This window comes from Thalassophryne amazonica, chromosome 5 (genome assembly GCF_902500255.1).
Source record: "Thalassophryne amazonica chromosome 5, fThaAma1.1, whole genome shotgun sequence".
NCBI lineage: Eukaryota > Metazoa > Chordata > Actinopteri > Batrachoidiformes > Batrachoididae > Thalassophryne > Thalassophryne amazonica.
The window spans coordinates 61,572,496-61,588,015 of NC_047107.1; the positions used below are offsets into that span (position 1 = coordinate 61,572,496).

A 15,520-nucleotide genomic window follows, 5' to 3' on the forward strand; every position below is an offset into this window, starting at 1 on the left:
GTGATGAAATTATCCCATGATCCACAAAAAAAAAGTAAAATAATCTGAAAATACTCAGTTTTGCCTCCGTGTCAAGTGGAGAAGCCACAGACGCCATGCTTGCACGCTCATCAATATAAGTGTTCCACATGCCAATCAAAAGGATTCTGCTGGCAAGAATTAAGCACCGACCCGAACCACTCGGTGGAACCGGGGCTGTCAGTAGCCTGTAAAAATCCATAAATTAATGTGACTATTAAGATAATGGTTCTTGTGCTGATGTCACTCCTCCTTCTTCTCCAGTGTCGGGACTCGTCCGGAAGATCCTTGTTTTAGTGGGGTGCAGTTCAAAATCTGAATATTTCTCTTCAGTAATTGCGCACCAGGAAAAGATAAATTTCAAACTGTTGTTTAATTTTCGTCTTAAATACTCAAAAAAAAAAAAAATTACATATAGTGTCACCTGCACTTTAAAGCAGACACTTTAATGGTAAGATCTGCCTCTGATTCCAATCTTGACCAAAGCTTAATTGTTTTTAAAATCAAGATATGCATGTCTTTGAAATTTCATTGAAACCTCTTTATTCCCTTTTGAAACGTGCTGTTGACAAACAAATACAAAATTGGAAACTGTAATGGAAACAAATACTCTGCAGAAGGGAAAAAGTAAAAGTGTGTGTGTGTGTGTGTGCATATATCAATCAATCAATCAATTTTTTTTTTATATAGCGCCAAATCACAACAAACAGTTGCCCCAAGGCGCTTTATATTGTAAGGCAAGGCCATACAATAATGATGTAAAACCCCAACGGTCAAAACGACCCCTGTGAGCAAGCACTTGGCTACAGTGGGAAGGAAAAACTCCCTTTTAACAGGAAGAAACCTCCAGCAGAACCAGGCTCAGGGAGGGGGCAGTCTTCTGTGGGATGGTTGGGGCTGAGGGAAGGAGAACCAGGAAAAAAGACATGCTGTGGAGGGGAGCAGAGATTCGATCACTAATGATTAAATGCAGAGTGGTGCATACAGAGCCAAAAAGAGAAAGAAACCAGTGCATCATGGGAAACCCCCCAGCAGTCTACGTCTATAGCAGCATAACTAAGGGATGGTCAGGGTCACCTGATCCAGCCTAACTATACGCTTTAGCAAAAAGGAAAGTTTTAAGCCTAATCTTAAAAGTAGTAGAGGGTTTGTCTGTCTCCCTGATCTGAATGGGAGCTGGTTCCACAGGAGAGGAGCCTGAAAGCTGAGGCTCTGCCTTCCCATTCTACTCTTACAAACCCTAGGAACTCCAAGTAAGCCCTGCAGGTCTGAGAGCGAAGCGCTCTATTGGGGTGCTATGGTACTACGAGTCCCTAAGATAAGATGGGACCCGATATTCAAACCTTATAAGTAAGAAGAAGAATTTTAAATCTATTCTAGAATTAAACAGGAAGCCAATGAAGAGAGGCCAATATGGGTGAGATATGCTTCCTCCCTTCTAGTCCCCGTTCAGCACTCTAGCTGCAGCATTTTGAATTAACTGAAGGCTTTTTAGGGAACTTTTAGGACAAACCTGATAATAATGAATTACAATAGTCCAGCCTAGAGGAAATAAATGCATGAATTAGTTTTTCAGCATCACTCTGAGACAAGACCTTTCTGATTTTAGAGATATTGCGTAAATGCAAAAAAGCAGTCATACATATTTGTTTTAATATGCGCTTTGAATGACATATCCTGATCAAAATGACTCCAAGATTGTCTCACAGTATTACTAGAGGTCAGGTTATGCCATCCAGAGTAAGGATCTGGTTAGACACCATGTTTCTAAGATTTGTGGGCCAAGAACACTAACTTCAGTTTTATATGAGTTTTAAAAGCAGGAAATTAGAGGTCATCCATGGTCTTTATGTCTGTAAGACATCCTGCAGTTTAGCTAATTGGTGTGTGTCCTCTGGCTTCATGGATAGATAAAGCTGGGTATCATCTGCGTAACAATGAAAATTTAAGCAATACCGTCTAATAATACTGCCTAAGGGAAGCATATATAAATATAAATATAATATAATATATATATATATATATATATATATATATATATATATAATTGTTTTCCTCATGAAGGTTTTTTTAAAAGCCTTAAACTAGAGTCTGCCGGATATGACCATCAGGGGGCAGAGTCCTCTGATGAACCAGGCCCTGGTCTGTCACACACCTGCACAAAATACAAGGAACGACAGTAAGAGAGTGAGAGCAAAACAAAGAGAGAGAGCAAGAAAGAAGGGAAAGATGTGCAACTTTAAATCTGAACTGTATCCACGTTGTACCTCAGAAGTTACAAAAAAAAAAAAATCCAATATAGTATAAAAATATACAGTAATATCTGTCGCTCCAATGGTCTCCATATGAAAATATGTTTTAAGCCCCGTTTGTAATAAAGGAGGGCATAGAGAAACTGGCAATATCATAGACTTCAAATAATATATATATATATATATATATATATATATATGTGTGTGTGTGTGTGTGTGTGTGTGTGTTATTGATACAGGTTTCTTTTTCTGATTTTTATTCTTGGTTTTGATGGGATGAAAAATCTAACTGCAGTACTTTGGAGCGAATAAAAATTCTCCCGTGGTAGCCAGAGGGCGGTGGCATTTCTCTCTCTGCGTAAACGGGGCGAGTGGAGGAGAGCGCGCACGGAGAGAGGGAAGGAGCACGCAGCAGTGCCACTGACACGCGTGGAGGGACTGCGTGTGCTTATTTCCACCACCTCTCTCTCTTCTTGAAGCCTCACCTGCGCTTTGTCACACGGACTCGTGGACTACAGACGGGGGGTACTGTTTGTGCGCAGTGACTGATCCCTGTACGAGGTGGCAGAGGGGGGTTCCGAGATCCAAAACACGGTGGAGCGAGGAGTTTGGTGTTTTCCGCTTTGCGTGTCGTGGTAAAAGTGGACAGAGACGTGGAATAGAAGTGTTGAGGATGTGCGCCACGCTGGGGATCCTCCTCCTCCTCCTCCTGGTGCGGGCAGGAGTCGGCCAAGGTAAGACTGGAGCGTGCTCCTCCAAAACGCGCAAATACGAATGAATTAGTTTTAAAGAGGTCAAAGTGTGCAGCACTTTCTCCGCTGTGTGAAACTGAGCAGATGCGCAGCACGAACTGTAAAATGCGCAAAGTGCATACCTGCGCCACTTTACAGGCTTATTTATTTATTTTTTTTTTTTTACAAAGTAATTTGGAAAAATTGACGAAAAGATGATGTAGATTAACTGACTACCACAGGATTGTGAATCAGTCTCCTGAATGGCGATTTCTACAACTTGGCTTCATTTATATTTCCCCTGTTTAAAAAAACGCGTGTATTCGCCTACATTCTATAAAAAATAAGGTGGAAAAACTGCCAAGTTCTGGACCGGTTCCACTCTTATTCGCCAAACAAACGCTGCGCTTCACCGGTCCGACTGTAAAATTGTTCAGACGCGCAGCTCCGTACAAATTACGCACCAATCCGCTAGTGAATAATGAATTATCTGAAGAAGTCGCGGCATTAATGCCTTATGATTAATTCAGGAGACGAGATTAAAACACGGGGTTCACAACAAACCATGAGGTGGCGAAACACATGCCGCCAGTGAAGCATAAAAGTAATATTTGGCTTTTGGGGGATTTGCTCCGATGGCGCGCAGCCGCGCGGCAGCTGGTGTCTGTGCAGGCTGCAGGAGGTCAGAGGTGAAATGAAATAGTAAGTGTCCCAACTGGCTGAGAGCTCTGGCGTCAAAATGCAGTGGAAACGAAGTATGTGATGTTGTGGAGAGAACCTGTGTCGATGTTCACCCCAAAAGCCCGAAGTGCCACCTTTGGTGTATTTAACAGCCGGTTCACCAGGCTGCATTTTGACCTCATCACGGGCGCACTTACCCAGATATTCTTTGCAATTTAGTGTTACTTTAATACTAAAGAACCCTCAGTACCCTTGTAAAACATCTTATATTGGGCTTGTTGTGCAAAATTATCTTATATATTATTAATAGCTAAATTTGTTGGGGTTTCATTTTAAACATCACCAAAGTGCTACATTTCTGTTACATGCAGAAATTATGCTCAAAGCAAAATTTTGGCATAAAACTGGTACATCACAGAGGTCTCTGGCTCTCTTCTTGCTGAATGCTGGTTTTGTGCAGTGTGTGGCACACAGAAAAGTATTGTGGGTAATCAAACAACACATACTATCTTTTTTTTTATCCCCAAGAAGAAGATTGGTTTAATTTGCCAAATTTGTTTCACCCACAACAAATCATGTTGGTCCTTCTCTATTGCATGGTACCTTCTCGACTCCACTCTGCTCACCTTTTCAGGTTTTTAATGGGCCAAACCTGTTGCTTGGTCCTGTTTTTTGGTGTTCCCTCCATTGTGATTCAACGTGAGCTGAGGCAATTCCAAAAGGTGACATGAATCCACATAGATTACTGACTGGTTGGGGAGAGTCATCACTATCACTGCTCCTTGTATAAGATGGGAGACAAAACACATCCTGAACAAACCCGCCATTGTTAAGATTTAGTTCGGCAAGTATAGCGTTGTCTGCTGTACTGCACTGCTAAAGCTAAGCTGTTCCCGAATACTGTGAGTCATGTTTTTCTTCTTTAATGTGTGGTGCTGAAGATGATGTCATGGCAGCTTCATGTGGCATCTATGAGTTCGGGGTACAACAATGAGAAGTAGGAAAAGAGGCACCTGGAACTAAAAGCGAGTAGAGTTGAGCTGCGCTCACACATCCAGTGGAAAAGCACCCCATAATGACAAAATTAAAGAATTTTTTTTTGAAAATGTATTAAAAATAAAAAAACTAAGAAATCACATGTATATAAGTATTCACACCCTTTGCTCAATACTTTAATCAGAATCACCTTTATTGTCATTGCACAGTAAAACGAAATTGTGCATCCTCATAAACAATACTCGCACTCACACATAACTTACCCACACACACCCTCACACGCATACACATACACACACACACCTCAGTAAATATTAAGAACATCTGGTGATTTTTTTGGGGGGGGGGGTGTTGAGATGAGCTCAGAAACCTTTGATGCAACTTTGGCAGCAATTACAGCCTCAAGTCTTCTTGAATATGATGCCACAAGCTTGGGGCACCTATCTTTGGACAGTTTTGCCCATTCCTCTTTGCAGCCACCTCACAAGCTCCATCAGGTTGGATGGGGAGCGTTGGTGCACAACCATTTTCAGATCTCTCCAGAGACGTTGAATCACATTCAGGTCTGGTCCACTCAGGGACATTCACAGAGTTGTCCTGAAGCCACTCCTATCTTGGCTGTGTGCAGCATGATTCTGCTACCACCATGCTTCACTGTAGGGATGGTGTCCGGTTTCCTCCAAACATGATGCTTGGCATTCACACCAAAGAGTTCAATCTTTATCTAATCAGATCAAAGAATTTTGTTTCTCATGGTTTGAGAGTCCTTCAGGTGCTTTTAGGCAAACTGCAGGCGGGCTGCCATGTACCTTTTATTAAAGAATGGCTTCCGTTTGGTCACTCTACCATACAGGCCTGATTGATGGATTGCTGCAGAGATGATTGTCCTTCTGGAAGGTTCTCCTCTCAGACAAATGCTGGAGCTCTGACAGAGTGACCATCAGGTTCTTGGTCACCTCCCTGACTAAGGCTCTTACCCCCCCCGATTGCTCGGTTTAGACAGGCGGCCAGCTCTAGTGCTCATTGGGAAAGCAGCAGAAATGTTTCTGTACCCTTCCCCAGATTTGTGTCTCGAGACAATCCAATCTCAGAGGTCGACAGACAATTCCTTTGACTTTATGCTTGGTTAGTGCTCTGTTGTTGCAATCATTGAAGGGAGCTCTTTCCACAGGTATAGGCCACTCCCATTTGCGCCATGATAATTAGTTTTTGGAAAAATTTCGTATGATACATATGATACAAAAAAATAAGATGAGATTTTGTGCATGTTTCTGTGAATTCCTATGCACATTTTTTAATTTCATGTTTATGTGGATGTCTATATCATATAGTCATCGTAACATGCTACTTTCGTTTAGTTCCGCTCGCCAACCCAGTGTTCCAGGGTGTGGTCATTGCTGGAGCCATGAGAGCTGGGTCCATAGTGAACACTAGTGCCAATAGCCCATTCAGAAGATGTGGCTGACTGCTGAAACATAAATGTTGTTTCTTGCACCACACCCTTGCATCTATTAAATATTAGACCATGACAAGTGTGGTTTGCTTTTTTAAATGTTATGTTTTCTAATGAAATGTGCACACTATCCCACAAAAGTGTTTGTAGGCACACTGAAACATGATGACGATTTGCAATCCATATATTAAAATACATGCAATTTGACTGAAAAACCATTAACTTTGGTCAATAACTTCATGTTATATCCAAGTTTATGAAATATACCAAAAAACTGCAGCCACTTTGGAAAATAGAAGCAGTTTTAGATTTTCTTTTTTTTTTTTTTTGTATTGTTAAAACTGTTTATAACTGTCACTTTAGGTGCTTGTATGTCAATTTGATATCCAGAAAAGCATACATGCAGTTGCATGGAAGGAAAATCCAGCCTTTAGACACACCCAGTCTGCTCTTTTTGGCACACCCACAGGAGACTGGAACTGAGAGACAAGACCATTGCAGCACACAGCTCCCTGGTAGAGTGGATAAGGGAAGCATTTTTTGAAAAAGAAGTGAAATTTCAGAGACTGTTTCCAGAAGGCAAAAACCCTAGATTTGATGTTTTATCACAAAACCATTCTTTGTTCCATTCCCCCATGAAACTGTGAGTGGTGACGCAACACACAAAAGTTATACTCTGAATAGTCAATTCAGTCACAGTCACAGAAGACAAAACCTCCTTCACAGTTGTCATGAGTGTTTCGGTGGTTTTCCTCACTAGTCTTCTTGCACAATCACAGGTTTTCATATTTGGACAGAAAAACCATGCTGTACTGTACAGTTTGTGTTTCTGATTGATTGATACAGTGTAAATGATTATTCAGGACATATTCAGTGACTTGAGAATGTTCATGATTCAGTTGTCTGACATGTCTAATGAAAACTGTCTGTAAAAGCGATAATTTAGTTGTGTTATATTAAAGGGTGTCAATACTTGTACATTCCGTTGTTATTATTTATATCATGTTGTTCAGATTCTTTTGACAGTGAGTTTAAAGGGAATAATTTTAGAAATTTCTTGATTGGTTAGCCTGATCTATTTTTATTTATTTATTTGTAATTTGATGATTTGAAAATAAGACTCCATTAAAAAAAAAAAAACAGTAGTTTATCATCCTTGACATTAGAAAACATTGGTGAGGGCGGGTGGATTTTTATTTTAAATTTTTTTTCTTAGAATCGGGTACATACAGTGTCATTTCAAACCTGAAAAATGACATATACAGCACCTGCATACCAAGTGAGGTACTGAAAATATCAGCTATTTTAAAAATAAATTGTGTTTCCATGTTGAATACAGTCAGTGGACTGCATGCAGAATGATAACACCATTCTGTGTGTGAGTGAGATGGAGCAACTGACTGTGTGCTTGTCAGTGACAACAAATGGCAAGTACCGCTGTCACTGACCGAACGTTCCCCTCCAAAAAATCGCTCCGCCCTGCCTTCACTGCGCATGCGTCATTTCGGAGCGTCAGCAGCGTAATTTCTGAAGGCCCTTTCACACATAATACGAAAGACGCAGAAACAGGAAGACAATCCATGAACCAAGAACGAAATGGGGAACCATGAAACATACCACCTGCTGTCGGGAGTGACGCACATTCGGACAGGCACGCACGATACACTGGCAACAGTTCGTGTATGCTTGCATGAACACAGTGTGAGCAGCTGGAATGTGTGAAACCATATCGCACCACTGCTGTGGAGGAAAAAACTAAAAGCCACACACCATAAAAAAACACTGCAGTTAATTGAATCCCTCTTACTGAGCGGACAATATAAGTATGAACCGTCTGTTCCTTTGTAGATGACCCATGGTCACAGACTTACAGTCATGAAATGACATCAGTGAAGCAGTGCACTCTCACTATGTGTTATTAGGTCCAGCTGTCCAGCCAGGTATATAAATAATTACTGCAATCACCAGACACTGATAGAGTAGATATTGGGGTATAATTAGTGAAAAATCACTGGGTTGATATAAACAGTAAATAAAAGGGGACATAATGCAGAACGCTGTGGTTAAATAACCCTGGATAAATAAAAAATAAATGCCTCTTATGGGATTCGAACCTGCAGTTTACAAAAGCTGTAATTAACAGACAGAAACTTTACCACTGTGCTACAATTGCTGCCTTATAATGGGAGTGTAAAAAGCCTAAAAGACAATGTATAGAAGAGGAGATTTTCGTCGTCTTTAATTACGGCAAAAAAGCACTGTAATAACTGACCAAATGGTGTTTATTACGGCTTATTTTTGCTGATACATGACTGAAAGTGGCGTATTTGTCGCACCACTGGCTTGTCACCTGCAGCACGCCGCTCACAGGACACACGTGTCCTTTCAGACAGACGTGACCACATGAACTGACGGTCCGTTTCAGCTGGAACAGCCTGTCAATGTGTGCACTGTGTGCCCTCTCCAGCCTGTCGCAAAAGCGATATATGTTTTTTATGTATTTCCATGTGAGGACAGCAAGCACACACATGCGTGTTATGGTGGACAGTTGTAAGGTCCTGTCCGTGAAAACACGGTACGTGTTCTGCAGCTGTGATGTCCAGGACCAGAGATCTCAACAGCTGCTGCTATTGGCAGCCACCCATGCCCCCTGTCCATTCAGTGCACAGACCAAGGTGTCACTCTGTGATCAGATGAGAGGCGCCTCACTTGCGGGGGGAGGGGGCGCGAACCACACCCATGCCATCTTTTGGGGGAGGGGAGGGGGGGAAGTGGTGCAAAACACCATGCACATGTTGTTGGGGGAGCCGACACTGTGGGACACCAAATGTGTACTTGGCAACGCCACAGTCATGGAGGCACTTAGACAAATTACACAGCCAACTCGAAAGTGGTGGCCTGCTCACTATTTTCGTGCTGACAATGCGAATGGCCACACATTTCCTAAGTGCTCCATGAGCAGTATTAGATGTTCATGTGTATATGTGTATGTATGTTCATGTTCATTTGTTCAACATCTGCTGCGAGAGAGATCGAATGTGCCCTCACAGGGCACTCTCTCTCTTTCTGCTGCTTGTGTGCGTGAATGGTTGTAGCGACAGGTGTACGAGGCGCTGGAGGCATTTCCTCCTTCATGTGCTAGTCAACTTCAATTGTGAGCGTCAGCAGTGATTCACCTATTATCACCTCGTTTCTGGTTAAAACTGCACTCCAGTCATCATCTGTCTCAGCGACAGATATCTGAAGCTTTTGTACAACAATCATTTACACATAAATTCAGCATTATTTCAGCATAAAAGACGGCGGACCGATCAGATCACCACAGCAGTATGTCGAACTGCTGCTGCGCCTCATTTCGCAGCGTCGGTAACGATTCACTGATTATCACCTCCTTTTCTGCTTAAAACGGCCTTGTTTCTGCTTAAAACTGACTTTATAATGATTTAAGAGGTTTTACTTTGTCGTCTGATGGTATTCCGTTTGATTGCTTTGGGTGAGTCAGACTCAGACGCATGCGCAGTGAAGACACAGTGAAGGTAGGGTGGATCAAATTTTAGCGGGGGAGAACCATTCCCAGACCGACACCAGGCCCAGCTCAGTAAACTTTGGGCATCTTCGGCCAAAGCATACTTGCTACGTAGCGGATGTGCCGGTTCTTGCATCAGCTGTACTGCCGTCAATGATATTTGTCAAAAAAAAAATATATTGATACGGGCCAATTTTGGCATGTGGGCGGGTATGATAAACTAATGATTGTTTGTTTGTTTGTTTAATGGGGCCTAAATTAAACTGTAAAAGCACAAGGATGCCCAAGTCACCTGCAGAAACTGGTCATTCACATCTATGCTTGTGACAGCTACTCACTTTACAGTACATTATCTTCCTGTAAAGGTGTGTAATATAACCCATTTAAAGGCCACATTAGCTACCTTGCCTACCCAGAATGCACCCAATGTGGGTATGAAGATGGCAGAGTGTCCTCAGGTTTAGTGCAGTAATTGGACATGATTTTTCTGCCACCTTTCTCTCATCGCCGGTGGGGGGAAAAACATTGCTGCAACATCCACCAATATTCATTAAGACCATTCTCTGTTGGTTTACTGCCAAATCAATAGACTGCAATTTACGGATATAATTTGAGCTGGCTTTCATCCACCTCTGATAAATTACGCTTTGCCACTAACATTCAGCTAAGTTTGGCTTTGGTAGAGAAATCTGATAATTGGAAACGAAAGCCGTTGTTGCTCTTCAGGCATATAAGACTACAAAATGACTGCACGTTCAACCAGTGCAGCTTTATTGTATTTATTTTTTTACCGACTTCGCCTCTCTGTCCTAGTTTAAGCTGCAGCTCTGTTCCGGTGCAGATGTGATTGTTATTCTCTGTTCTCAACTACTTAACTCGTGTCTCTGAAGTTGCTTCTTTGTGTGCACAGACACTCCATTAGTTGTTCTATTGAATGAGGAAAACACACAAACCCACACTGACCTAAGCGTGTGGGAGTGGGCTTTGTGTATGTGTCTGTACATTGCTGCTGGCTTCACTTCTTTTCAAGGAAAAGGATTTACTTCTGTGCAAACTCAAAAGGAACTTTTGACACCATTTTATTACTTACATGTGTGGATTTGCTGTTTTTATGGTTTTATGTGTGAAAGTGCTTTTAGGCTTTATGTTGTCAGTACACATTTAAAGAAGACGGATTCTTTTGATTTTTGCCTTCTCTTCTACTTCAGTTTACTTTAAAACATGCAATAACTGATTTGAAGATGAGTTGAATTTAATTTTAACAATGACAGGTCAACTCACAGGACATATAAGTATATAGTATTGTGTTGTAGGTGTGTAATGGATCACAAAATCCACTAACAGCTTTTATTCCTGGATCATATCATTTTTTTTATCAGAAAAAATAAAGATAAATATCACTTTGCGTTCAGTTTTTAAAAAGAACTTAACAGAGAAAACACATACATTTTGCCTGTGGCCCTGAATGAAAACAAGGTGTCCATTGTTGTATTAAATTGGAATATAAGCAGTACTATGAAAAAATAGCCTTTTGTCAAAATCATGTCATTTTAAAAAGGAAAAATGAAAACAAAACAGACTTGAGTTTATAACTTCAAATGCTTTTTCAAAAGGACAGAGATGTGTACAATGTCTGGTGAGAGTGTAACAAGAATAAAAATAACTTTATTTCTATAAAGCTTCAAATGACATGGTGTAAATACCAAAAATGAACTGGACTAACTTCAAATGCAGGTGGGGGCGCTGTTTCACTAATGTAACATGAACATCTCAAATATGCGTTAAAAATGATTCTGCATCTACTGCATCTCTCAAAATTTTATACAGTTGTCTTTTTGAGAAATCTTAAAAACAAAATCACAGATTCCCACATTATTTTAATTTTGTCTTTTGCTAACCAAGAAGAAAACATTTTTGTTTTGTTTTGTTTTTTTTGGTTTTTTTAGAAATTTACATTGAGGGCTTATTGAATGTCACATATTGAACTCCCCCCATCCGTCTTGGGCTGTTTAAAAGAAAGCTGTGAAAAGTGCACAGATACAGACGTGCTCACACCAACATGTGCACATAAAACGAGAGCAGCATGTTAGCTGAGATCGTCTCATTCCACTTTATGTGCATATGTCAGCGTGCTAACTCTGCCCTGCTCTTGAGCCTTTTGGCCTATTAAAAAGCCATTAGGTCAGTCCCCTTACATTTGATTTGGAATAAATGGTGTCAATATCACTCTACAAAGGTCTGCAATGTGGGATGCCACCTTAAACTGTTGTAAACGGTATGTAAAATGCGCCAGGTAGATGCCAGTGCGCAATTTTTTTTAAATGTTCAAAGCTTCTGGCATGCATTAATTTCATGAACTAGTCGTGAACATTGCGCAACCTATTCAAAAACACTGTGTGTCACTGCAGGTAAATATGTATCATTGTGCGCAGCGCATCTGAACAATTATGATGAGATGTTACATCTATAATAAACATAACTTTACAGATACATTATCTAACTCATGAGAAGGAATAAAAATGCAACAGTTTTTCCAATCCATTACAAATTATATATTATAAATAATTACCTTGGAGACAAGATTCCAAATGCATTCTGACTGCAGTTTTTGATTATTATTTTTATTGTTGGTATTATTATTGGTGCTAGTGTTTAGCATGTTTGCCTCCCAATGACACATTGCCCTGTTCAAGGCACTGTACATTACCTTACTCTACACATTTGGTGTTGTATCAGGAAGTACATCAGGCAGAAGACGTGTCCATTCAACATACGAGGATACATATGGGATTGGTTGTAGAAAATGTTATAGAAGCTAGGGTGGGTGGTACACCAGTGTTAGCTATCACTCGGCATGACAATGCGAGTCATTGCGTCAGCGCAACGCACCACAGCACAGTTCATCTGAACGACTATGAAGAGATGTTATTACAGACAGCCAAGATGTCACTGCTGCTGAGCTGTCGAGTCATCAGCCGGGTCCATCCATCTATCTTCATCCCTTAACCCGGAACATCCTCGGGATGGCGAGACAGCAGAAGGTGATCAATCTTCTACTCTCGATGGTCAAGCTTCCAGCGACTATCGTTCCTTCGCAGCCAGAGCCAACTAGATGCTCTCTCTGCTGCTTGAGCCATGGTGTTTATGGCTCTTTTCCTGTCTCTTCCTTTTATTCCAAGGGCTGCCATCGTCTTCCAGCAGGAAACCACGTTCTCCTACTTCAAACAGGGAAGGTTCCATGTTCGCCAGGCCTTGATGTCTACAGTCTTCCAACAGCTCTTCAATACTTGCAAGCTTCCCCTCATGGCTTCTTGGCATTGGGTCTCCCCATGTTACTGTTAACTCAATGAGGAGTAGTTTCCTTGTACTCTCTGAGAATAGCAGGGCATCTGGTTGAAGGGTTGTCTCTACTATTGATGGAAATACAAGCTTCTTTCCAAGGTAAACCCTCAGCTGCCAATCCTCTGCCATGCTCAAAATTCCACCTCTCGGCTGTTGCTTAGCTAAGGCATGTTCTCCACTTTGACAAAGTTGATGAAGACTGGCCAGTGTCTTTGTGACCTTCTTCCTTTTGCTCTCCAGAATGTGGGCCAAAGCTGTCAATACCTGGTCATGTCTCCACCGATGTCTTCCCTGGCTCATGGCAACCTAGCATGATGACTATATCTATAATAAACATAATTATACAGATACTCATAAGAAGGAATGAAAATGCAACTGTTTTACCAATCCATTACAATATAAATATTATAAATAATTACCTTTTAGACAATTTCAAATGCGTTCTCCACATCGTGAAGCACATGAGAGAGAGAAAACAAGCTGTAGAAACTTCCTCTGATTCTGGAAGTGATTAGAAGTGTTTTCATTAGCCAAACTCTGAGAGCAAATTATTCATCTTCAAAATAATTACTTTATACTTAAAACGCAGTGCCCAGCGGCACAAAGCGCAGGATCCAGCGGAACACAGCGGGTGACATTGGCACAACGAATTGTGCGGCAGTGTGAACCTTGAACCAATCAAAGCATTGATTCACAGATCAAAGCAGTGCTTCATTGGTTCATTGTTTTATTTCACTTTATCTTAATTTTTCCCTGCTAAAACCCTAAAGAGCATATGTCTGTGAGTAATATTTACCTTTTTTATGTTAAACCGACCTGTTATAGTCATCTGAAACAGTTGATAGATGTATTTTGTAACTTAAAAACGGGACCGATGCTAACGCGTTAGCATGTCTATGGGTTTTCAATGTTAAAGTTAGCATTAAGCTGTTCACATCTCAGCACGTTTGTGTGCATTTGTTTTGTGTATAATAATTAATGGCTCAGCGTTTGTTGCCGTAAAAGCGTCAAATTGTATTTTTTTAAATTTATTTTTATTCATATATTAATAGTAATAGCAACAACAACAATAATAGCAATAATAAATCATAATAACTAATAATGCTACAATACAATTTTAGAGAAAGAGACAAAAAGAATCTGATGAAACAAAACACAACAGAAAAGGTAAAACCAACTAACAATGAACATAAATAAATAAAAAAATATAGAAATAACTGTTTCCTGTGAACACCTAGTGACTCTTACACCTCCACTTCATCCCTGTTTTATTTGTTTAATGACAGTTTGTTTCTGTCAAACCATGTTTTCAATTTGTTCATTTCTTTAGTGATTTCCTCCAGAACTATCTGCAAAGCTAGAAAACTGCTGCATCCTAGTAAGGGCACAACACTACTGGAATGAATTTGAATAAGGAAAGTTGGGTTTTTCTCACCAAAATGGATGCTGCACTCACTGCAATTTATTGTCTGGAATAGTCCCAGATTGCATTTCAGAGCTTCTAATTCAAACATTTTCATGTGGGTGGTGTTGGGGATAATTTTGTGTTTCAGCTTTTTTTGTTACCACTTTCATCCCTGAATATGTCAATTGTGAGTCACTTTTGTGCAGATTAACATCACTAACTGGGACTCCTGTCTTGTTGTGAGAAAGAAATGAGAATCGTCCTCCGTTCTGTTCACACAGCTCCAAACGCTGCGCGGCTCTCTGCCGAGTCAAGTTAGAATGATAGAGTCCAGTTGGAATTAATAACTTCAAAGCAAAACACCATTTATATCAAATGGACACCCTCTTTCAAACGTTGTAATACAAACAAACTGCAATCGATCAAAATGTTTTTTTATTCCCAAAATGAGACGTGCTAAGTTGACGTGCAACAGCCAGCTGAACTCAGCTGAGAGGTACGGAGAGACATTCATGCCAAAATGTCTGAAAGGAAATGCTTTTAACAAAAAGTACAGATTTTGTTTTTATTTATGTCCAGAGATCAACGCCAGTGACCAATTTAAAATGAAGTTGACATAGAAAACCTGTAAAGCCTACTTTTCATACACAGAAAATTCACAAGCGGTATCGATAAAGGAATCGATAAGGAATTGGCTCGATAAGCGGAATTGATAATGGCATCGATATCTGTTGGGAAAGTGTAGTGACACGGACCCACAACAGGGGGCGCAAATGAACGGACAATGGAGGAAGTCAAATAACAACACTTTACTGTTGTGAATGAGCACAACAAACACAGCAGATTACAATAATAGTCAATTCACAAAAATGTGTCGCGTGGGCAGGCTCGAAGATAAGAGACGTCTGTCCAAAGCAGAACCGAACCACACGATTTCCTCCGCCACCGAACCCCGGGAATACTGGAGCCGCCAAGTCCCGAACTCGCAGGTGGCCACTGCCTCCGCTTGTCGGATCTGGTACTGCTGGCGAGGAACAAAAACAGTTAGATGTGGGTGCGTCTGCACCCAGCAACACGTATGGTGGAAAACCACCTCCACCTCTCGTCGAAAAAAGA

At 40.9% G+C, this 15,520-nt stretch overlaps 1 protein-coding gene across 1 annotated transcript in view; it reads left to right on the forward strand.

The window, feature by feature from the left end:
* The first annotated feature begins 2,585 nt into the window (after positions 1–2,585).
* Positions 2,586–15,520, forward strand: part of LOC117510628 (netrin receptor UNC5C-like) — a 962,031-nt gene continuing 949,096 nt past the window's right edge. The window contains 1 exon segment of the mRNA XM_034170417.1: positions 2,586–3,004. Within this exon segment, the coding sequence (XP_034026308.1) occupies positions 2,944–3,004 (61 nt within the window). The 5' untranslated portion in view covers positions 2,586–2,943.